The sequence below is a fragment of the Trichomonas vaginalis genome, chromosome V (genome assembly GCF_026262505.1).
Source record: "Trichomonas vaginalis G3 chromosome V, whole genome shotgun sequence".
Lineage (NCBI taxonomy): Eukaryota > Parabasalia > Trichomonadida > Trichomonadidae > Trichomonas > Trichomonas vaginalis.
Window position 1 is genome coordinate 91,080 of NC_067207.1, and position 25,329 is coordinate 116,408.

The 25,329-nt window shown below is 28.5% G+C and overlaps 6 protein-coding genes and 2 pseudogenes across 8 annotated transcripts, besides 1 other annotated feature; 3 read left to right on the forward strand and 5 right to left on the reverse strand.

Moving 5' to 3' along the window:
- The first annotated feature begins 6,874 nt into the window (after positions 1-6,874).
- Positions 6,875-20,809: a mobile genetic element.
- On the forward strand, positions 7,116-7,970 carry TVAGG3_0255130 (uncharacterized protein; the record flags this gene model as incomplete). Its single annotated transcript, XM_051228181.1, has 1 exon — positions 7,116-7,970. A coding segment is annotated over one exon (855 nt), but the record flags the coding sequence as incomplete, so codon positions are not given.
- Positions 8,130-8,998, forward strand: TVAGG3_0255140 (uncharacterized protein; the record flags this gene model as incomplete). The annotated part of the gene is made up of 1 exon (XM_051228182.1): positions 8,130-8,998. A coding segment is annotated over one exon (869 nt), but the record flags the coding sequence as incomplete, so codon positions are not given.
- On the forward strand, positions 10,496-11,539 carry TVAGG3_0255150 (DNA/RNA polymerase superfamily; the record flags this gene model as incomplete). Its single annotated transcript, XM_051228183.1, has 1 exon — positions 10,496-11,539. A coding segment is annotated over one exon (1,044 nt), but the record flags the coding sequence as incomplete, so codon positions are not given.
- Positions 14,608-15,460, reverse strand: TVAGG3_0255160 (annotated as a pseudogene). The gene has a single exon. A coding segment is annotated over exon 1 (853 nt).
- On the reverse strand, positions 15,763-16,271 carry TVAGG3_0255170 (annotated as a pseudogene). Its single transcript has one exon. A coding segment is annotated over exon 1 (509 nt).
- On the reverse strand, positions 18,442-18,975 carry TVAGG3_0255180 (uncharacterized protein; the record flags this gene model as incomplete). Its single annotated transcript, XM_051228184.1, has 1 exon — positions 18,442-18,975. One exon carries the CDS (start codon positions 18,973-18,975, stop codon positions 18,442-18,444), a length of 534 nt encoding a protein of 177 aa, XP_051097914.1.
- Positions 19,045-19,341, reverse strand: TVAGG3_0255190 (uncharacterized protein; the record flags this gene model as incomplete). Its single annotated transcript, XM_051228185.1, has 1 exon — positions 19,045-19,341. A coding segment is annotated over one exon (297 nt), but the record flags the coding sequence as incomplete, so codon positions are not given.
- On the reverse strand, positions 20,234-20,641 carry TVAGG3_0255200 (uncharacterized protein; the record flags this gene model as incomplete). The annotated part of the gene is made up of 1 exon (XM_051228186.1): positions 20,234-20,641. One exon carries the CDS (start codon positions 20,639-20,641, stop codon positions 20,234-20,236), a length of 408 nt encoding a protein of 135 aa, XP_051097916.1.
- Positions 20,810-25,329: the final 4,520 nt, after the last annotated feature.

The window sequence follows — 25,329 nt, forward strand, 5'->3', positions numbered from 1 at the left end:
AATGGCTGGATTTGTAATTCTTAAATGAGTTTGTTTATCATCAAAATATGGAGCATCAGAGTCATAGCATGAACTTTCAAGTTCTCTATAATATCTTCTACCGTCATTCTTTGCGAATATTTCATTTATCTTTTCGAATGAATGAAACACATTTCCATTAATCGGTTTAGTGTTTGGCACCAAATAGTTAGTCGTCATTTATTAATAAATAAAAAATCAAAATTAAAAGATGAAAATGAATTTTTAATTTTAATGAAATAATCAACTATGGCTGCAGGTATATTTAAGAAACTGTGGGATAAAGTAAAAAGAGGAGCGCATAAAGTTTGGGAAACATTGAAGAAGGGAGCAAATTGGATATTTAAGAATAAAGAAGCAATTAGTGACGTTGCTGAATCAATAACACCAAAAGCTGCCCAATAAGAGAAATTTTAAATAAAGGAGAAAAAGTTTATCAAAGACTTCAACCGATACTAAGATAAAAATAATTTATTTTTCCACTATCTACCTCCTATTTTATTAAGTATTCCTTCAGCAATTCCACAACTGTGTTACCTGCTTGTGCTCCCATCGCCGGATTACCTGCTTTAGTACCTAATACTCACCTATGATAGTTCCTGCCGTTTTCGCTACTGGTGCCAAAAAGTTTGCTACAGGTTTAATAATCTTTTTATAAACCCAACCCGCAGCTTTCTTAATTCCATCCCATAATTTTTTAAAAGAATCCTGCCGCCATTTCTGATTTAATATTAATAAAAAAATATATTTATCACTTTATTCTAATTTTTATTTAATGATAAATGAAACCGATTTTAAAAATAAATGAAACAGAGGAGGAAGAAATAAGTGAAAATGTTCAACAAAAAATAAACGTTGTTAAACCAATTACTGAAATAAAAATTTTTTCATCTGTTGAAGAATTTAATGACTATTATGCTAATAATAAAAAATTATTTGAAGAATTGACAACATGTAAATTGAATAAAATGTTTAAAGTTGATGGATTCAAAATTTCAAAAATAAAAGGGGATTAGTTTGAAATCTATTCCTCAATAAAGAGTCACCTCATTAATGAAAATAGATGATTTAACAAAAAGAATAGAAGAGATTGAAGAAAGAATGAAACAAATAATTGATTTCATAAATTCAAATAATCATTAGTTTCTTAAAGTTCAATGTTGATTCTAAGACATGAATTTTTAAAGTTTATTTTTCATTCATGAAAATAATTATTTCTAATTTCTTTTACTCGTTTATGAGGTCTTTGATTATGACTCCATTGATTCCATTCAGGATTTAAACAATGTTTAATTAATCGTGGAATATCTGACATCATCTATATATAGCTTCTTTTATAAAAGATGAAATAAATTATTTTAAAATTAATATGTTAATTTTTTAATGCGTTTAGTATGGGCTGAGTGTAAGACCTCACGAATGAAAAAAGAAATAAAAAAAGTCACACAACCCTTCCACATATACTACTATCAGTATTGAGAAGAAGTAACAGCTGACACTTGGTAGACAACTTCTTTATGTCTAGAAAATTCTATCTTGCCTTTTATTTTTTTCTCGCTGTGAAACGTATTCGGTCTTTTTTTTAAAAATTAATTTTTTGTTAGAGATAAGAGCTAAAACTCGGTAAACAACTTCTTTATGTCTAGAAAATTCTATCTTGCCTTTTATTTTTTTCTCGCTGTGAAACGTATTCGGTCATTTTTTTAAAAATTAATTTTTTGTTAGAGATAAGAGCTAAAACTCGGTAAACAACTTCTTTATGTCTAGAAAATTCTATCTTGCCTTTTATTTTTTTCTCGCTGTGAAACGTATTCGGTCATTTTTTTAAAAATTAATTTTTTGTTAGAGATAGAGCTAAAACTCGGTAAACAACTTCTTTATGTCTAGAAAATTCTATCTTGCCTTTTATTTTTTTCGCTGTGAAACGTATTCGGTCATTTTTTAAAAAATTAATTTTTTGTTAGAGATAAGAGCTAAAACTCGGTAAACAACTTCTTTATGTCTAGAAAATTCTATCTTGCCTTTTATTTTTTTTCTCGCTGTGAAACGTATTCGGTCATTTTTTTAAAAAATTAATTTTTTGTTAGAGATAAGAGCTAAAACTCGGTAAACAACTTCTTTATGTCTAGAAAATTCTATCTTGCCTTTTATTTTTTTCTCGCTGTGAAACGTATTCGGTCATTTTTTAAAAAATTAATTTTTTGTTAGAGATAAGAGCTAAAACTCGGTAAACAACTTCTTTATGTCTAGAAAATTCTATCTTGCCTTTTATTTTTTTCTCGCTGTGAAACGTATTCGGTCATTTTTTAAAAAATTAATTTTTTGTTAGAGATAAGAGCTAAAACTCGGTAAACAACTTCTTTATGTCTAGAAAATTCTATCTTGCCTTTTATTTTTTTCTCGCTGTGAAACGTATTCGGTCATTTTTTTAAAAAATTAATTTTTTTGTTAGAGATAAGAGCTAAAACTCGGTAAACAACTTCTTTATGTCTAGAAAATTCTATCTTGCCTTTTATTTTTTTCTCGCTGTGAAACGTATTCGGTCATTTTTTTAAAAATTAATTTTTTGTTAGAGATAAGAGCTAAAACTCGGTAAACAACTTCTTTATGTCTAAAAAATTCTATCTGCCTTTTATTTTTTTCTCGCTGTGAAACGTATTCGGTCATTTTTTTAAAAATTAATTTTTTGTTAGAGATAAGAGCTAAAACTCGGTAAACAACTTCTTTATGTCTAGAAAATTCTATCTTGCCTTTTATTTTTTTCTCGCTGTGAAACGTATTCGGTCATTTTTTTAAAAATTAATTTTTTGTTAGAGATAAGAGCTAAAACTCGGTAAACAACTTCTTTATGTCTAGAAAATTCTATCTTGCCTTTTATTTTTTCTCGCTGTGAAACGTATTCGGTCATTTTTTTAAAATTAATTTTTTGTTAGAGATAAGAGCTAAAACTCGGTAAACAACTTCTTTATGTCTAGAAAATTCTATCTTGCCTTTTTATTTTTTTCTCGCTGTGAAACGTATTCGGTCATTTTTTTAAAAATTAATTTTTTGTTAGAGATAAGAGCTAAAACTCGGTAAACAACTTCTTTATGTCTAGAAAATTCTATCTTGCCTTTTATTTTTTTCTCGCTGTGAAACGTATTCGGTCATTTTTTTAAAAAATTAATTTTTTTGTTAGAGATAAGAGCTAAAACTCGGTAAACAACTTCTTTATGTCTAGAAAATTCTATCTTGCCTTTTATTTTTTTCTCGCTGTGAAACGTATTCGGTCATTTTTTAAAAATTAATTTTTTGTTAGAGATAAGAGCTAAAACTCGGTAAACAACTTCTTTATGTCTAGAAAATTCTATCTTGCCTTTTATTTTTTTCTCGCTGTGAAACGTATTCGGTCATTTTTTAAAAATTAATTTTTTTTAGAGATAAGAGCTAAAACTCGGTAAACAACTTCTTTATGTCTAGAAAATTCTATCTTGCCTTTTATTTTTTTCTCGCTGTGAAACGTATTCGGTCATTTTTTTAAAAATTAATTTTTTGTTAGAGATAAGAGCTAAAACTCGGTAAACAACTTCTTTATGTCTAGAAAATTCTATCTTGCCTTTTATTTTTTTCTCGCTGTGAAACGTATTCGGTCATTTTTTTAAAAATTAATTTTTTGTTAGAGATAAGAGCTAAAACTCGGTAAACAACTTCTTTATGTCTAGAAAATTCTATCTTGCCTTTTATTTTTTTCTCGCTGTGAAACGTATTCGGTCATTTTTTTAAAAATTAATTTTTTGTTAGAGATAAGAGCTAAAACTCGGTAAACAACTTCTTTATGTCTAGAAAATTCTATCTTGCCTTTTATTTTTTTCTCGCTGTGAAACGTATTCGGTCATTTTTTAAAAAATTAATTTTTTTGTTAGAGATAAGAGCTAAAACTCGGTAAACGACTTCTTTATGTCTAGAAAATTCTATCTTGCCTTTTATTTTTTTCTCGCTGTGAAACGTATTCGGTCATTTTTTTAAAAATTAATTTTTTGTTAGAGATAAGAGCTAAAACTCGGTAAACAACTTCTTTATGTCTAGAAAATTCTATCTTGCCTTTTATTTTTTTCTCGCTGTGAAACGTATTCGGTCATTTTTTTTAAAAATTAATTTTTTGTTAGAGATAAGAGCTAAAACTCGGTAAACAACTTCTTTATGTCTAGAAAATTCTATCTTGCCTTTTATTTTTTTCTCGCTGTGAAACGTATTCGGTCATTTTTTTAAAAATTAATTTTTTGTTAGAGATAAGAGCTAAAACTCGGTAAACAACTTCTTTATGTCTAGAAAATTCTATCTTGCCTTTTATTTTTTTCTCGCTGTGAAACGTATTCGGTCATTTTTTTAAAAAATTAATTTTTGTTAGAGATAAGAGCTAAAACTCGGTAAACAACTTCTTTATGTCTAGAAAATTCTATCTTGCCTTTTATTTTTTTCTCGCTGTGAAACGTATTCGGTCATTTTTTTAAAAAATTAATTTTTTGTTAGAGATAAGAGCTAAAACTCGGTAAACAACTTCTTTATGTCTAGAAAATTCTATCTTGCCTTTTATTTTTTTCTCGCTGTGAAACGTATTCGGTCATTTTTTAAAAAATTAATTTTTTGTTAGAGATAAGAGCTAAAACTCGGTAAACAACTTCTTTATGTCTAGAAAATTCTATCTTGCCTTTTATTTTTTTCTCGCTGTGAAACGTATTCGGTCATTTTTTAAAAAATTAATTTTTTGTTAGAGATAAGAGCTAAAACTCGGTAAACAACTTCTTTATGTCTAGAAAATTCTATCTTGCCTTTTATTTTTTTCTCGCTGTGAAACGTATTCGGTCATTTTTTAAAAAAATTAATTTTTTGTTAGAGATAAGAGCTAAAACTCGGTAAACAACTTCTTTATGTCTAGAAAATTCTATCTTGCCTTTTATTTTTTTCTCGCTGTGAAACGTATTCGGTCATTTTTTAAAAAATTAATTTTTTGTTAGAGATAAGAGCTAAAACTCGGTAAACAACTTCTTTATGTCTAGAAAATTCTATCTTGCCTTTTATTTTTTTCTCGCTGTGAAACGTATTCGGTCATTTTTTTAAAAATTAATTTTTTGTTAGAGATAAGAGCTAAAACTCGGTAAACAACTTCTTTATGTCTAGAAAATTCTATCTTGCCTTTTATTTTTTTCTCGCTGTGAAACGTATTCGGTCATTTTTTTAAAAATTAATTTTTTGTTAGAGATAAGAGCTAAAACTCGGTAAACAACTTCTTTATGTCTAGAAAATTCTATCTTGCCTTTTATTTTTTTCTCGCTGTGAAACGTATTCGGTCATTTTTTAAAAAATTAATTTTTTGTTAGAGATAAGAGCTAAAACTCGGTAAACAACTTCTTTATGTCTAGAAAATTCTATCTTGCCTTTTATTTTTTTCTCGCTGTGAAACGTATTCGGTCATTTTTTTAAAAATTAATTTTTTGTTAGAGATAAGAGCTAAAACTCGGTAAACAACTTCTTTATGTCTAGAAAATTCTATCTTGCCTTTTATTTTTTTCTCGCTGTGAAACGTATTCGGTCATTTTTTTAAAAAATTAATTTTTTGTTAGAGATAAGAGCTAAAACTCGGTAAACAACTTCTTTATGTCTAGAAAATTCTATCTTGCCTTTTATTTTTTTCTCGCTGTGAAACGTATTCGGTCATTTTTTTAAAAAATTAATTTTTTGTTAGAGATAAGAGCTAAAACTCGGTAAACGACTTCTTTATGTCTAGAAAATTCTATCTTGCCTTTTATTTTTTTCTCGCTGTGAAACGTATTCGGTCATTTTTTTAAAAAATTAATTTTTTGTTAGAGATAAGAGCTAAAACTCGGTAAACAACTTCTTTATGTCTAGAAAATTCTATCTTGCCTTTTATTTTTTTCTCGCTGTGAAACGTATTCGGTCATTTTTTAAAAAATTAATTTTTTGTTAGAGATAAGAGCTAAAACTCGGTAAACAACTTCTTTATGTCTAGAAAATTCTATCTTGCCTTTTATTTTTTTCTCGCTGTGAAACGTATTCGGTCATTTTTTAAAAAATTAATTTTTTGTTAGAGATAAGAGCTAAAACTCGGTAAACAACTTCTTTATGTCTAGAAAATTCTATCTTGCCTTTTATTTTTTTCTCGCTGTGAAACGTATTCGGTCATTTTTTAAAAAATTAATTTTTTGTTAGAGATAAGAGCTAAAACTCGGTAAACAACTTCTTTATGTCTAGAAAATTCTATCTTGCCTTTTATTTTTTTCTCGCTGTGAAACGTATTCGGTCATTTTTTAAAAAATTAATTTTTTGTTAGAGATAAGAGCTAAAACTCGGTAAACAACTTCTTTATGTCTAGAAAATTCTATCTTGCCTTTTATTTTTTTCTCGCTGTGAAACGTATTCGGTCATTTTTTAAAAAATTAATTTTTTGTTAGAGATAAGAGCTAAAACTCGGTAAACAACTTCTTTATGTCTAGAAAATTCTATCTTGCCTTTTATTTTTTTCTCGCTGTGAAACGTATTCGGTCATTTTTTTAAAAATTAATTTTTTGTTAGAGATAAGAGCTAAAACTCGGTAAACAACTTCTTTATGTCTAGAAAATTCTATCTTGCCTTTTATTTTTTTCTCGCTGTGAAACGTATTCGGAGTAGTATATGTTGAAGGGTTTTGTGACTTTTTTTGTAAACGTAAGAATTCATACATTTTTGAGCGATTTTGTATCATTTTTTTTTACATATGAAGTAAAAAATGTATGATTTTTACGGTTTTTATTCTTACGTTTTTGAATAAATCAAGATTTAAAAATTTTCAGAATCGTAAGAAATTTTCACTAAACCCATACATAATGAAATAAAAAAAATAAAAAAATAAACTTTAAAAATTCATGTCTTACATTTATGAAAATTTATTTTTATTTTGTATGAAAATGAGTGTCAAGACTAACGACGTTAAAAAATTGGGATTCACAAACGAGGAAATAAAGGATATATTAGAGGAGGCGAGTTATGAAGTTAATAAATATTATTTAAGAAATTGTCAAAAATTCGCGGAGTTATTAAATGATTTAGATTATGATGGAAAAATGAATAAAGATGATGTTATAAATTTCTTATATCCCACATCTGAAGAAGAAAAACCTAAAGAACCTGATGTTTTCCCTGAATATTATGAAGAACGGATTAAAGATGATGAATATGATGAAATTGAAAGACTGGAAAAAATAAGAGATGAAATAGATGAAAAAATTAAGGAATTAAGAGAAGTTGAAAAATATAATGAGAATGAAGTAGAGGGTTTAATGAATATCCCAGCTTCAGAATCAGAAGTTCAAAAATCTCATGAAGAAAGATATAAAAATTACTTTTTGGAATCTACTAAAAATTTATTAGATGGTGAAATAGATGAAACACTTTCAGAAGAAGGCACAAAATTTATTCATAAACATAAGTTACAATTTATTGACGATGGAGATTATCCATGTATATTACTTTCACCTCCTCTTGATTCTGAAAAATTCAAAAAAGCACTGAAAAATGTAACATATGCAACAAATACGATTAAGAAAGAAGACCATGATATTTACACAAATTATTATTTAAATAAATGTGCAGGTGTTGATAAAGTTTTTGATTTGTTAGATAAAATATCAAAAGAAACAATTGGTACATATAAAATTTTATGCGATTGTGGTTTCATTATTGAAGATACTAATAATGTTTCATATGAAAGAACAGCACCGAAGGAAGACGAAGTTGAAAGGTCTATACCATTCGTTATTAAGAATATAAAAGATATGAAAACTTATAAACATTATATTTATTCATTTATTTCAGAAAAAATGGAAGCAACCCATAAAACATCATCTCATCATTTTATAGCTATTCATACATTCCTTTTCAAAGTTGTGAAATTAAATAAGACAGGAATTAGATTTAATGTATCAGGGTACGCATTCTTGAGTAAATTAAAATGTATTCGTCACGTCGCAGATGATAAAAATTTATGTGTTCTTAATTCATTTTATGGACTTTAGCCCTGGACTTTAAAAAAAATAAACTTTATTTTTATTTATTTTTTAATTTTTATTCTTACATAAATGAACAAAAACGGAACAGCTAAAATGAATGATAATCAAATTAGAGCAGAAGGTAGAAGGTTATTTAAACGCTTCTATAACATTCCTGATGGTGCTAATCCTAAAACTCGTAGAAGCTATTTAAATGAAGCAATAGATGCATATGAAGGGTTTGACATTTCATCAGAAAGTGAGAGATTAGCGAGAATGTTAAATGTTAATATTGATTTCTATTATTGTGATCCTCAACCAGAAGACGTGGACATAAATAAGGTAGACTTTCCATTAGTGGAATCAATAATGATAGATCCAGAATTTGAAACAGTAAATATTTTATTAACACAGAGTCCATGTGGAAAACTTCACGCTGACAGAATTACAGACGTTGAAGCACTCACCGGCTATAGAGTTTGTCCATATTGTAAAGAAGAAGTTTATTCTATCCGTGATGATCCAGAAAGGAAAAACCAAAGAAGATTTTTAAAGCATTGTGAGAAATGTAAAGAAAATAATGGAAGATTAATTCAAGACGTTCAATTGCAAAAGACACAGCAACCATATGCGCCACATATTACGAAACAGAAGATATATCAGTGGTTATTAGCTCATAATTTGCAGGAATATTATCAACCGACAAGATATTATATTACTTTTGACTTCGAAACATTAGAGACTAAAGAAGAATTACAACTTTCTGAGTGTGCAACTTTGAACGCTTACTTAAAACCATTCATGGTATCATCAACGGTTAAATTAAACGATAAAACATATACGAGGAATTTTTGCTTAACTTCGAGTGATTCTTTTATTTCTGATTGGATTGAGTTTTTATTTTCAACCTGTTCATTAGTTGTTGAATCAAATATGGGTCAATACAATGAATTATTGAAGTCCCATACATTAAATGAGAAACAGAAGGAAGCATTTAAAGAACTTCTAGATGAGGAATTCAATAAAGTGAATATCCTAGGTTTTAATTCGGGAAAGTTTGATTTAAATTTAATTCTTCGTGATTTAAACACTGCAAAATGGAAAATAAAATCAATGCTGGGTTCATCTTCACAATTTAAGCAAATCATTGTAAAGAAAACAAACGTTCCATATGAATTGAGATTTATTGACATCAAAAATTATATAGCGGGTGGGACATTAGACCAATTCACTCAAGATTTCGGAAACAATAAATCACGTGTTAAATCCTTTTTCCCTTATCAATTCATCACATGGGAGAATTACGAAGATGAATTATATAAAGTGGAACCATTCACTCAAGATTCATTTTATTCAGCATTAACTCAAGAAACAATATCCGATTCAGATTATCAAATATATCTCAATGATGCTAAAAATTTTGAGAATAGATTAGAATATTTTATTCATTATTGCAATAAAGACGTTGAAATTATGATTGACCCAATTGATAAAATTATTGAAGAAACATTTGTTTATAAAATTGACATGCTTCATAATCTTTCTTTATCATCGAATGCATCAATGATTCGTTACGCGTTAGCATATAAGAACTTCAATCCTAACGAAACATATCCAGAAGAAGAAAATGTGGAATCAAGTTTTGAATTAACAAAAAGTATTGGAAATATAAAATTGATTCATATAAGAAACAAGATGAAAAAGCAGAAAGGGATACTAAAAACAATGTTTCAATGGATGACTATCAATACTATCACGATTTAATCCTTTCATCTAAATGCAAAATGTGTGGTAAAGCGTTTACATATGCTAATAAACCAACATTAGATAGAATCGATAATGAAAAACCACATACCAAAGAAAATTGTCAGTTAATGTGTTGTTATTGCAATGTCGTAAAATCAAATAAAGATGAAGATGTTCAACGTTTAAGAATCAATTTAAGAAATTATACATTAAAAAATAATTTACCAATGACTCTAGATTCAGTTGAAGCTTATCACATCCTCCGTAATGGAATTACTGGTGGTTTATCAAATGTTCAACATAGAGTAAATCTTAAAGGAATCACGCACATTAATAAACTTTCATATAATCCAGAAACTAAAACTGTATCAAATGAGGACACTTCCAACATTATGACTCATTTCGTTGGTGTTGACTTTAATTCATTATATCCTTCATCATTTTCATCTAATCCTCATGATTTCATTCAATATACTGACCATAAAATGTATATGCCGGGAAGATTGAATGGTGTTATCATTTGTGATACAGCAACAAAGAAAGCAAAAGCACTGGGAATAATTAAGAAGAAAAATACTTTATTCGTGGCTGAAGTAAAGGGTCACATTGATGAAAAATACATTAATGATTACATAAACTTTTTACCAATAATAAGAAACTTTGATATTATCACAGATGAAAAAACAATTGGTGGTTTTATGTATAATTACATGAAATCAAACAATCTACCAGTTGACCAGAAACAGAGGAAATTAACTCAGTTAGCATCAACACACAACCAATATCAACCATTTTCTTCTTATTATCTTTGGTATCTAATAGACAGATTTCATTTTATCATTGATGACATTCAATCAATTTTAACATTTACGAAAAATACTTGTTTTAATGAATTTGCGAATGAATTTATGAACGAAAGACAAAAGGCTGAATTAGAAGGAAATAAAGGAAAAAGTTTATTTTGCAAGATTTCACTTAATGGATCATATGGTTACGATGCAATGAATACACAAAATTACGCAAAGACTAAAATAATGAATGCACAGAAGGCACGCGTTGCATGTATGTCAAATAAGTTTAAAAACATAAGAGAAATAGGAGAGGATACGTATCAAGTGATGCTTAAAGATAGATTTTATAGATGTGATACATGTTTACAAGAGGCATTCTTCACTTTAGATAACGCAAAATACTGGTATTTGGTTTTCATTTATGATTTTATGTATAAATGCATGGATGTTAATCGTTTTCATTTCATTGAAGGTGATACTGATTCATCTTATTGGGCAATCGCTGGCGACCCAAATCTTCCTAACACTCAAGCATTTCAAGCAATTGTAACCGATAAAAAATTTTATGATAAAAACATTTACAAATTCGCACCTTTTGATTTCTTCTGTTTTAATGAGAAATTTAAACCTAAATTAAAGAATAAAGCTGAAGAAAAAGCACATGAGAAGAAGTTATTGGGTTTAGCAATTGAGAAACAAGGTGATAACATGGTTGCTTTATGTCCTAAGTGTTATACTTCATTCAACGGTTCAATTGATGGAAGTGATTTTAAAAAGATTGCACAAAAAATGAAAGGAGTTAGTTTACGACAAAATAAACAATTAACACCTAAAAATTATTTGGATATAATAAATGATAAAGTGATATTTGATGGTCAGAATATTAATTTACAACTTAAAAACGGGTCAATGACTCGCTTAACAATCGGTAAGACTGCATTAACAGGAGCACACACTAAGGCTGTATTGTGAAAATGGATGTTGTATGCCATTTATTTAATAAAATGCCACAGAAGAGACAAAAGGAACCGTAAATAATTTTTTGATACTATGATTCAAAGAGGCGGGCACCCTTAAAACAACTTATTTATTTTTATATAAATGAATAGCGTAGATTTAAAAAATTTAATTGATGATTAGTACTTAATCAAAATTTCTTAATTATTATGAATTAAAATCATATCTCCAAAAAACATGATAACAAATAACGGGTGATGATATGGATTATTATATTCGTATTATAAAAATGAAGTTTTGAAATATCATGATAAAATAATTTCTAAAATTAAAGACAAAATTAAAAATAATGAATATTCAAAGGGAAAAAGTAAATCACAACTTAAACAATGAAAGATTTCAAAAATAAAGTATTAACAGAAGAAGATATTGATGAATTATATAAATTATATAAATTATATAATCCTGAGCCGCAAAAACAAAGAACAAAAACAAAGTGCAAAACGCCAGGTCCTTCAGACCATAAATGAAGCACAAGCTTTAATTTATGATTCATTAGTTAAAACCATATTCAGCCCGACTTTTAAATGAAGATCAACTTTTGGAATTCATCCTTCAACATAAACTCGAAGCGGGAAAGTATATCAAACCTTTAATATACAGCATATTTAAAACAAATGAATAGAATACATCCAGAATAATGAAGGAATGAAATCCAAAATCAAAGCAGATAAAATTAAACCACCTGCAACACCAAACCCTCCAACGACAGTACCTCCTCCTTCAGTTAATCCTTCATCATTCACTTTATTATATCCATTTCAAACATTAAAGAAGCAAAAAGATTTAAAAAGGATTCAAAATATTAAATAAACCAACTGACCCAAAAATTCAACCGTTAAAGGAAAAATTTAGTCGCCCTTCATTTGCACCATATCCATATTCATACAAATCGATCATTTAGAATATTCAAGAGGAAACGTTACTTATTATTTGCCATTAACATTAACACCATATTTATATTGCATTCCGTGAAAGGGAAAACAGAACAGGAAACAAAAGAGCTATTCAATACTTACTAGATCATGAAAGAGTAGATAATATAAGGGTGATGGTGATAAAGGATTCAGCAGCTATGGCTCATTATTTCCCACAAATTAATTTTTACTTTCATCCTCTCCATATACGTTTCATAATAAAATAGTTGATGCGGTAATGAGAACTCTTAGAGATGCGTTAGGGGTTAATGGTCAGATATACTGGATGAAATCATGACTCCATCATACAGCAGTTAGTATTATTACAATAATACATGGCATAGAACAATAAACATGAAACCGGTGGAAATGAAAAATGATATTTCAAAAAGAATGGGAATATATTAGAAAGCAAATGAAAGGTTGAATGATGTTAAACGTGAACAAATTAATTCGGGGCTCATGAATTTTAAACAAGGGGATAAAGTTTTGATTCATCTCGATTATGGAAAAACTGATAAATCAATGACAAAAAGAAGACGAAGATTTGACACAATAGCTGAATTTGTTAGATATATTAACGGCAATGCATTAGTTGAAGTTGACAATAAATTAATAGAAATTCCGATTTATTTTATTACTCCATTATATTTAAATAATATTTATTTTTTTTATTTCGTAAGAAATGTAGTAACAACGAAGCAGTCAAGAGTCCAGACGATGAATATAAAAAGAAAACTAAACAGAATTAAATCAAAAAATATGTTATTACAAAAAGAAGCCACAATGTGGTGGGTTGAAAACGATAAAGAGAGGGAAAGAAATAATCGAAAAATTAGAAACTTATCGTTCAATCCTTAAACTGAGTGAAGCAAAAATAAAAAGAATTAATAAATAAATAAATTGATTGGAAGAGATGAATTTAATAAAGATGAATTTTAAACTCTATCCAAATTTAATTTTTATTCCTCTTCGACAACATCTCTCTTTCCATCATTACCGCATAACCACATTTCTCAATTTTAGTGGTTTGTTATTTTTAACATGTTCTTGCATCATTTTTATCATTTCCTCCCTTGTTATGATTCGTGGTAAATTTGAGCTTGTGGGGTATTCATTTATGATAAAAATAAAAATTTGTTATCACTTATTTTATCGTGAATGTTTTTAGGTTATTCAATAATTAATTATTTTTGAATAACTGGGAAATAAATTTACGTCAAATATGCAATTTATAAAATCTTATGTCGACAGGCTACGTAGCACAGTGGTCTAAGGTGGTGTTATGGAGGGTCAAGGTCTGTGGTTCGAACCGCGACAGCGCCGTATTTCTTATTTTCTTTATTTGTCTTGTTTGTCGTGAATAAAAAGTATCATAAAAGTGCTCTATCTTCCACGGGAATAAATAAAAAATTTACTTTATTCTTTTTATTTCTTCTTTATTTCTTGTTCCCGTGAAGAAGGGTTTTGCTGTTTTTTCTCAGCCGAAATCAATGATTTTTTCATTTTTGGAATCCTTAGCGAATGAGGAATCTTTTCTCTCGTGGAAGCTTTGACCTAAAATATAATTTAGGTGAAGAGGTGATATCACCTGTTTTTTCACCTGTTTTTATGGTAGTAGTGAAATAAAATTTTGTTATCAGTTATTTTATCATCATTTTATTAAGTTCATCTTTAGTTAATAATTTGAATGGATTCGCTAATGTTCCACCTTGAGTCACAACACTTGCCCCGGCTAATTGTGAAGAACCTGGGATAAGTACTCCATGAAATGATTTCATTGGTATCATTAATTTAGAAATAGTTGGCTTAATTAATTTGGTCATTTATGATAAAAATAAAATTGCATAATTTAAATTTTTTTCTTTCTCATTTTCTCATTTTCTCATTTTTCATTCTGTTTTGGTTTCAGCAACTTTTCAAGTTGTTGTCTTGTCAGTAACTTTAATTTTAACTTTGGATCAAATATTGGGTTTCCATCTTTATCTCTTCCAATAACACCATATGGTAGAATCTTCATTTATACTAAAATAAAAATTTAAATTATGCTGTTTGCTCTTTTGGAGCTCCTAAAGTTGTTTCACAAACATTGAGCGTTCATTGAACTCTATACCATGCGAATACAGTCATAAATGTGCATGTAATCTTTACTTTGTCCCGTTGTTTGTGTATATCCTGAAACGCGATGTGTATTTTCCTTCTCCCTGAGTGTCACTCCAGTAACAATTTATGGCAAATTTAACATCATCTTTAACATCATATCCTTTACCTTTTGTCATTCCTGACCAATCCCAATATCTATGCTTATGCCAACCTGCTTGAGATGTGCTTAAATCTATGTAGTGACTGTGTGCAGGTAAATTTTCACCCGTAATTGTTTTACTTCCCCCTGTTTCCTTTGAAGAGTTGCACAATACAAAAACCTGTCGACTATTTGTTCCCATGCACCAACACCAAACATTGCTTGAGGACCTCTTCACATCCATAGATGTATAAATAGAACCTACTGGGTTCATTAAATCAAACATATGAGATATTATAGGATTGTCTCTTTTGAACTTAAAATATAGTGTAACTATTTCGGTTTCTTCTGGTTTGTGTCAGAATATTTTTATAATATAATCTTATGTTTTCAGGGTATGTAAAATCTTGACTATAATATTTATTTTTGTCATCTTCATAATAGTATACTATTCTCGTTTTTCTATTGCATTATATCTTTTATATCTATAATAATCTAAATATAATGTTTGCTTTTTTGGGTCTACATGTGCGTCAACACCATAGTCATAATAATACGGTGCTGGAGCTACGTTAGACAATGTCATATCCGTCATTTCATAAACTCTTAAATATTTCTTTTGTTCGTCTCCATATAAGTTTAAGTAGCAGTTGTTGTCTAATGGAACTTTAACTTGTGTCCATTATTCTTTATATAGCCTACATACATTTCATTGTTATTTTTCGGAATGAGTTTATACCGTATACCATTTCTTAAGGACTGTACAAACTCCCATCTAAAATATTTGTTTTCTTCATTGACAGAAAAGTCGCCAACAATAGTTTCAATATTTTTGTTCCAACTAAACTTTGGTATATTTCGTTAACAAATGATATATCTGCTTTCTTTGCTAACTCATCGTTAACATATTCCTTATCTGCCTTCTTTGCTAACTCATCGTTAACATATTCCTTATCTCCTTCTTTGCTAACTCATCGTTAACATATTCCTTATCTGCTTTCTTCCCTAACTCATCGTTAACAAATGATATATCTGCTTTAAGGTCTAAACATTCTGAAACCCATCCTGTATCAGCTTTAGTTTTAAGAATCTTCGATGTCCGTTCATGATACCATTCAACCCTTTCTATAATTTCATTATCTTTTTCATTAACATATTCCTTATCTGCCTTCTTTGCTAACTCATCGTTAACATATTCCTTATCTGCCTTCTTTGCTAACTCATCGTTAACAAATTATCTGCTTCTTTGCTAACTCATCGTTAACATAAGTTTTATCTGCTTTCTTTGCTAACTCATCGTTAACATATTCCTTATCTGCTTTCTTTGCTAACTCATCGTTAACATATTCCTTATCTGCTTTCTTCATTATGTCATTTAGGAAACCTTTATGAATTCCTCATTTAAATTAAATCTTCCAATCTTCAAAACTTTAGGAAATGCATTTAATGCGTAATATCTTTGTTCTTCTGGTGGAATTGATGTTATATCATCCGTTATTCCTTTAATTTTTGAATTCATAAATAAAATTTCTTTTATATTTGATATCACTGCACCACCTTTGCAAACGAATTCGAAATGGTCATTTTTCAATACTATCTCCAAATCTCCATATTTCAACATTTGCGTTTGTTCTGCCGTCTTTGAATTATATGCATATATGGCGTATGTAATGGTCTGTGGTTGCTGTTGTTTAATCATTTATTACGATTTAAAAATAAATATTTAATCTGTTATCTCATCAGCTATTTTTTCTATTTGAAATTGCCATAATATTTCATTCATAAATTCTAAATCACAATCAAATAGGTCAGTTATTCTAAATTTAATATTTGATAAATCTTTTGAATGAAGAATAAATGAATTCCCGGATAATTGAAACGGATATGATAAAGAAAATATGTTTAAGTTGATGGATAAAATGTTTTGTATTGATGGGTAAGAGTTAGGGTCTAATGTTTGATGTGAAAATCTCATTGGGGTATTAACTTTATCACATTTGATTAAAATGAAATTAGAACCAGTGTCAGAATACAAAACATCCCCAACATCTTTTTCAAAATTTAATATCCCCAACAATGAACGAAGACGAGGAGTACAAAATTTAATTTTCAGCGGAAATTTAATAAGGTTATTTATTTCATCAAGTTCAAAAAGTTTATCAGGTTTTGATTTAAAATTTTCTTCATACCATACGATAAATGATTCATTTAAATAACTTAAAATCATGTTAATATCCCATTTCGTTATCACATTATTTATATACATATCATACGTTTTTAGGTCTACGACCCCGCCGCTATGCGGCTCATGGTCATCTTTAATAAATGATATATAATCTGAAGGGTCTAAAAGAATGGGATTAAATTTACCACTCACAGAAACGAGAGTAACATTATAAATTCCGCTAACTGTTAAATTTAATTCACAGTTATTATTCGAAATAATATTGATAATTGACATTTTTTTATTACGATTAAAAATATGGTAAAGCGTTATTTTCCAGTGATAAATAAAACTAGAATAAGATTACCTCAAGAATTCATAAATTCAACGAATAAGAAATTCATTCATGTTATAAATTTTAGTGTTTTCAGAAAATATGAGTCGATGTCATATTCATCATCAGGTTATATTTCACTTCATTCAAATTTAGTTCAATCAAACCCATATAATGACCATTTCATAAGATTTTCAGATGGTATTAAAAATGTAATTGATAGATTAAAATATGAACAGATTGACAATATCGAATTTTTGGAATTTTGGTTTAAATATCCCGATGGAAAAAAGATTGAAGTTAAAGATAAAGCTGATACTATAACAAAAACAATTACAATGACCGATCCGGATAGTGGGGAACAAAAAGAAATAAAACAAACGATAGAAACTGGTGAAAGGTCAATTATTATCGATTATGATTCAAAGGATTATTATTCGATAATGTTAATGCTTGAATATTAAATAGCCTTAACAAAGAATTTTTCAAGTGATATTTTATATTCATCAACTATTTTATTATAAATATCATTATATGTTAAATGAAGTTCAGTTGTTGTTCCGTTCTTTGATATCTTAATTGTGCTAATATCCTTTATAGGATTTATTTTTGCAACTGTTCCGCAGCATGAAACCTCATCATCTATGAAAAATTGAATCTTCACGTCTGAATCTTGAACATCACAAAGAATGGCGATAATGTGAATTAATGATTCATAAGGTAAAATAATTAAACCGGATTGGTCAATTAAATTTATTATTGAATCATAATTATCAGTTATGATATCACGGTAAATTTTCATTAATTCAGAATTAATGTCTATTTTATATGGCGCATTGCGACTGTAATCGTAGATTCCTGGGTTCTCGATGTTTGATGAAAGAGGTGGGGGTATGTTGGATAAGTGGGAATTTCAACAGGTTCTTTACCAGGTTCAGATAAAATGATTGGGTCTCCATTCTCATTTTTCTTCATTCTCCTCATTCTTCGGTAAGTCACGAGTTAATAAATTTGGTTGAGTTGCTGACCTTGTTAATTCAGGACTAACATTAACTTTAACATTTTGAATAATTCGTGATTTATCATCATTTACGTTATAACCAACCGTAATCTCTGCTTTTGCGTTAGTGTTCTTTTGACTAGTGAAACGTCTTCTCATTTATATTCGAATAAAAAAATATATTTAAACTTTTATTTTGCTGGAACTTTTGAATCTATTATTTCCTGTATTTGTTCATGAAGTTGATTTTTAGCATTTTCATCGAAATTAATAGACCGAATATATTCATTAATTGCATTCTTATAATCATCTGATTTCTCAAATTTTCTTTTATCTGATTCCTTAACTAAATCATAAGTTAAACCTCGTTGCTGATATAATGGTTTCTTAATTAAATCTTTGAATGCTTGAGATAAAGCACCTGATGCAATTCTTGCTACTATAATTGGTTGGAATTGCTGTTTAAGTTCATCTTTAACATTTGCGAAAACTGGATCGAATAAAGCAACTTTAAAGAATTTCTTAGCTGGAATTTCAGGTCTTAAATTTGCATATTGACCATCAAACTGGTTAGAATATCGTGGTAATCCATCCGGTCCCTCTTCAATAGCATTTAATTCTTCATTGAAGTAAGAATATGGATTATGACGGTATGAATTAATTGGACCATTTTCACCTTCTCCAATGTATTGTTTAACAGCTTTTCCATTTTCATCAAATTGCATAGGATAATGTTCATTATATGCTTTACGTTTAGGATAATCCGTCATTGTTAATTTATACCCATTTATGACTTTAATATTTCCTTGACCATCAGTAACGAAAACTTCATTTATTCCATCAGGTTTTCCATTTGGACCCGTAATGTCTGCTTCGTGTGCTTCCCAATTTGGTCCGTGACGTTTGGCATATGCTTGAGCTTCTGGTAATGTTAAAACGTTTCTCATTTGTTTAACATCCTTTTGAAGACCGGCAACAATGTGGACTAATTCTTTCATTCCGTCTGGAACTTTCATAGTTCTATTATATGCACCCTTTTTGTTTGTTCCTTGTTTTAATGGAACCTGTAGAAGATTTGCAATTTCTGTCATGTTTAATTATAAATAAAAAATAAAAATTAATTATAAAAAGTTATTCGAATTTAATGGAACCTTTATTTAAATCAACTATTATTTTTCCATGTTCTCCTAATTGTTGATATTGTGTGTAAAGTTCATTAATGCTCATTGGTAAATTCACTTGATAAAGCATAACGTTCAACTGTTGACGACTAAAACCACTGAAAATGAAAAGGGTGGACAGGTTTGATTTAATGTTTGTGCTTAATGCTTTAAAGTATTGAACAGCCATGAAGAATGAACACTGAATGTGTCGACATTGAGTTAATAATTGATTAAAATATGATTTCTCATTAGTTATTAGTTTTGATTTCACCGCATCATCTAGAAAAATGAGTGAATGCAAAAATTCTCTATCAAAATTTGAAATAGAAAGTGTTTCAAATAATTCATCCCGTTGTTTATCAATAATTTTATCCTCTAATCCTTGCTTCTTGATTGTATTATATAATTCTTTATACATTACAAAGTTTTTTAAATAATCTTCTGCTTCTTCTTGTGATAAATAAATAATTGGAATTTTGATTAAATGCTTTAAAGATTCAAATGTATCATCTGAAGGTGAACCTGAACGGTTGATATAAATTAACACATGTGAATAGGGTGAAGTGTTAGCAATAATGATAATTTGTTTTAATATCGTTAATGTTTTACCTTTATTTTGTTTACCAATTGCTGCAGTGATTGAATTTAAGTAACATTCAGAATATGGAATTTTCATTAATTTTTCCTTAGATAGAGCATTTCTATTATCACTCAATGCTTCATTAATCATATCATCTACGTATGTATTATATACTCCTGCTAATTCTTCATAAGGGGTGGATGAATTTAAATCCATTTAATCAAAAATAAATTTATAATTTTAAACATTTCTATTCATCAATATTTCATCATATGAACTTCTATACTGCGGTGGTGTACCTGTTGGATGATATTTCAAACCTTCATCCGGTGTCCATGTCCAATATGTAGTCCTAGTAAACCAAACCTGAGGAGGATTTGTCACTTTTGAACAGTAAGTGTCATTTTCACCCTGAATGATTGGATAAGCTTTCACTTGTACTGTAACTTGTGAGTTGAAAGTTTCTAATCCATCAAAGAATATACCCGCTCCATCACGTTGAACTGGAATAGTGCATAAGAATGAAGTTTGGTCTTTCCATGTTCTAGCTAATGGTGTGCCATCATCATCATTCAGTGGTCTAGTTAATGAGTCCTCGTATTCTTCTGTGCATTCATTCACTCCATCTAAATCAGAAGCTTGAAGCATACGTGTAAAGAATATGTCACCCACTGTGGTCATCGCTTGATCGGGGAAGTTTCTGGAATCTATAGTGACCTGAAGACCTCGAAGCATTGGATTTTCTAAAACCGTTCTTTGCATTGCATTCTTCGGAAATGTTAACACAACATCTGTAACATTATGAAGAGCGTATGAGAAATCTGAGCTATACCTTCAGGAGTGATGCAACCTCATTTAGTGAACGAACGTCAATATGTTGAGCTGGAATCATGAATGGATCTTCCTTACTAAATAAACGTGGTATTGCTTTAACTGATTCTTCAATTAAACCGTATCCTGGTGTAATGCATTTATCCTCTAAAACTTCCATCTTTGTGCATGAAATAATAACGTCTTCAACTGTTGCGTCAGCAGATGTAGTGGCTAAGCTTGTAATTAATTTGGCAGGAAGTCCGATTTGTTGGAATTTGCGATCATATTTATAAACATGATTCATAATCTTTTCATAATTTTCATCAGTTATCTTTTCATAAACGTAATTTTGTAAATCAGCAACTCTTAACGGGTCAACCTGACAAAATACTAAAGTATCCCTGAAAACATAATATTTAAGAATGATTTCACACAAATGATTTAGGATAATCATCGAACGCCTGAAATGCTAACAAATCATTTACCGGAATAATCATATCAAAAGTGACATCAACTTCTTCATTTGCTTTCTTGAAAACTTCTGAAGGGTCAATATATTTACCACATACTGAGTTATCATATTTTTGAACATTATTATATAACGAATGAACAAACTTTTTAACTTTCCTTTCTGATTTTGGTTTATATGTTGCAAATGCGAAAGATTCACGGGCGCAATCCATCTGAAGATAACCAGCATCACCTCTTTCGGTTTCTACTTCTAATTGCTTAAAGCTTTGATTTGATGATTTATAACCAACGAATAAACGCATGCATTTAAAAGTGGCATCACATGTGAAAGCTTTATTTGAAACTAGAGTTGCTTTAACTTTGCGTTTAATATATGTGTCACCTAATTGGTTCACATCATGAGCCGGATTTGTAATTCTTAAATGAGTTTGTTTATCATCAAAATATGGAGCATCAGAGTCATAGCATGAACTTTCAAGTTCTCTATAATATCTTCTTCCATCATTCTTTGCGAATATTTCATTTATCTTTTCGAATGAATGAAATACATTTCCATTAATCGGTTTAGTGTTTGGCACTAAATAGTTAGTCGTCATTTATTATTAAATAAAAAATCAAAATTAAAAGATGAAAATGAATTTTTAATTTTAATGAAATAATCAACTATGGCTGCAGGATTCTTTAAGAAACTGTGGGATAAAGTAAAAAGAGGAGCGCATAAAGTTTGGGAAGGGATTAAGAAAGGAGCAAATTGATATTTAAGAATAAAGAGCAATTAGTGACGTTGCTGAACAAATAGCACCTAATGTTCCGGTAAGGGAAGTATTAAATAAAGGAGATAAGGTTTATCGTCGACTACAACCGATACTAAGATAAAAATAATATTTATTTATTTTTCCACTATCTACCCCTATTTTATTAAGTATTCCTTCAGCAATTCCACCAACTGCGTTACCTGCTTGTGCTCCCATCGCCGGATTACCTGCTTTAGCACCTAATACTCCTCCTATGATAGTTCCTGCCGTTTTCGCTACTGGTGCCAAAAAGTTTGCAACGGGTTTAATAATCTTTTGATGAACCCAACTTGCAGCTTTCTTAATTCCTTCCCATAATTTTTTAAAGAATCCTGCCGCCATCTCTGATTTAATATTAATTAAAAAATATATTTCATCACTTATATTCTAATTTTTTATTTAATGATAAATGAAACCGATTTTAAAAATAAATGAAACAGAGGAGGAAGAAATAAATGAAAGTGAAAATGTTCAACAAAAAATAAACGTTGTTAAACCAATTACTGAAATAAAAATTTTTTCATCTGTTGATGAATTTAATGACTATTATGCTAATAATAAAAAATTATTTGAAGAATTGACAACATGTAAATTGAATAAAATGTTTAAAGTTGAGGACAGAGTCCAAGACCCGGAGGGTCATGGATTCAAAATTTCAAAAATAAAAGGTGTTGTTAGTTTAAAATCTATTCCTCAATCAAGAATCACCTCATTAATGAAATTGATGATTTAACAAAAAGAATAGAAATTATTGAAGAGCGAATAAATCAAATTATTGATTTCATAAATCATGACTCGTTGAGCCCGGGTCCTTAAAGCTCAAGGCACAAAGTGCCCAGGACTTAAAGTCCATCACTGAGTTCAAGGTTATATTCATCAAATATTTCATTATTAAATGCAACTTCTGCTAGTTTATTTATTTTTTCAATACGATCATTTGAAAGTCTATCGTTTAATTTTTTCTGAAGTTTTTTCATTTTCTAGTTCTGAAACTTTATTTGGATGATATTTAAACCCGTTAAATTCTTTTTCCTCAGTTTTGATCATTAATTTACAAAGAACTTTTGTGGTTGGAATTCGTTTAAACCATTTATCATTAATATTTGTTATAAATTCAAATATCTGGAATTAATTCCCAAATTTTTGCATTTTCAATTAATTTATTATCAAATGCAAAAGCAATAGGTTTAATATTAAACTTACCTTTATAATATATACTTTCTACATAATCATCGAAATAAACATCTACTTGTTTAACATTTTCAAGAATTGGTGAAAGAACATCCATTAATTGATTGACGGTTACGAATCTTGATCCACTCATTTTCTTACGAATTAAAAAATAAATTATTCAAAAAATGTAAGACATGAATTTTTAAAGTTTATTTTTCATTCATGAATGATAATTATATCTGATTTCTTTTACTCTCTCATACATACTAGATTTGAAGAATTCGGAACTTTTACCATAATCTCCTAAATGTTTTCTTATCCCCAACGTGTGCCAGTTATTATATGAAACTGAATAAACTTTATCTTTATCTTTACACCTTTCATCACTTCCAATATATTTATATCTCAGTTTTGATTTAGCATTTTCATATTCATTAACGTTTAATAATTCACAGTCTTCCTTTTTAAATTGATGTTTAAGATATTCAGGATTTAATACTCTACGTTTATATGCTCCTAACTTAGTTCTAAAGGTTTTTCTACAAATTTAGGAATTCCATCCTCTTTAATGTCATCAATGATTTCCATTTCATTATTTTCAATTTCTTCTTCTCGTTTATGAGGTCTTTGATTATGACTCCATTGATTCCATGAAATTAAATATTCTTTATCATTATATTTATACCTCATTAGCTTATTTTGGCTTTCATATTCATTTAATAATTCACAATCTTCATTTTTAAATTGAAGTTTAACCCATTCAGGATTTAAACAATGTTTAATTAATCGCGGAATATCTGACATCATCTATATATAGCTTCTTTTATAAAAGATAAAAAAATAAATTATTTTAAAATTAATGTTAATTTTTTTAATGATTTATAAATAAATATATTTTAATGCATCGTCTATATATAGATGAAACAAAAAAAGTCACTAAACCCGCACTCATATACTACTGTGTCTTATAATTTTCCCTTCCTTATTGGCGTGTAGAAATAAATGCGCCAATAGATTGAAGAAGAAGAGTTGTTTTTCTCTTAATGAACTTTAATCCTTTTGATATAAGAATATTAAAAACATTAATATAATTTCGATTTCGGAAATTAAATTTCCAAATTTTTTGTCGATTTCTGAAATAACAGGATCCCGCATCCAACACGCAACAACAAAACACAAAACACACTTTTTGGTTCTTTCATCGTTTTAATCGTAATTTATGTAATACATGATTTGGATAAATTTTATAAAAATAGAACCTATATTATATTCTTTTCAAAGATTCTTGCAAATCATCAAAAATAATTGTATTTTAAAAAAGATCAAATTATCCTTTCATTATTTTAAACTTAAATTAGTTTTTATGATTGACTAAAGCAATCATATTTATTCATCATTAAATAAACAAAAAAATAATATTTGAGAGTTATTTCACAAAAAAAACACATTGAATTTATTAATTTGTCTCAATTTCAGTATTATAAATTTTTATAATTTCAATATTTTGAAATACACTTTTTAATATTTCAATATTTATGATATTTCAATGTATTAAGTGGTCTCAAATTGAGCTTCTCAAATATAAGTTGGCCTATTCAAATAATAAAATTAAATAATATTTAAAATAATAAATAAAAGTGATTGAGGTCATAGCAAAACGGCTGTTTCAGTCATTAATTCTTAAAAATAAAAAGGGTAAAAACTAAATACAATGGGTAAAATTCAATAGTGTCTGTGCTATCGTTCAATTTGAAGGTGTCTTTTCAAACCGCAAGACACATTGAATTTTTGAATAGTGTATTATGGTTTGACAGACACCAATGAAAAAAATAAAATGATATTTATTTTAAATATATAAGATCCTTATATAAAATATAAATATTTTATCGTTTTATTTTCTTGTTTTAGAAATGTTTTTTATTGAAAAATCAATAAAACTAACTCCAAAATAAAATTTTTGATTTAAAGACACTATGATGACACCAGGCAAATCTTCCAAGACACCTATCGTCGGGAATCTAACAACCCTATAATGATGTCAATTTGGAAGAAAAGTGAGAAAATTCCTAAAATGCTAAAAATGAA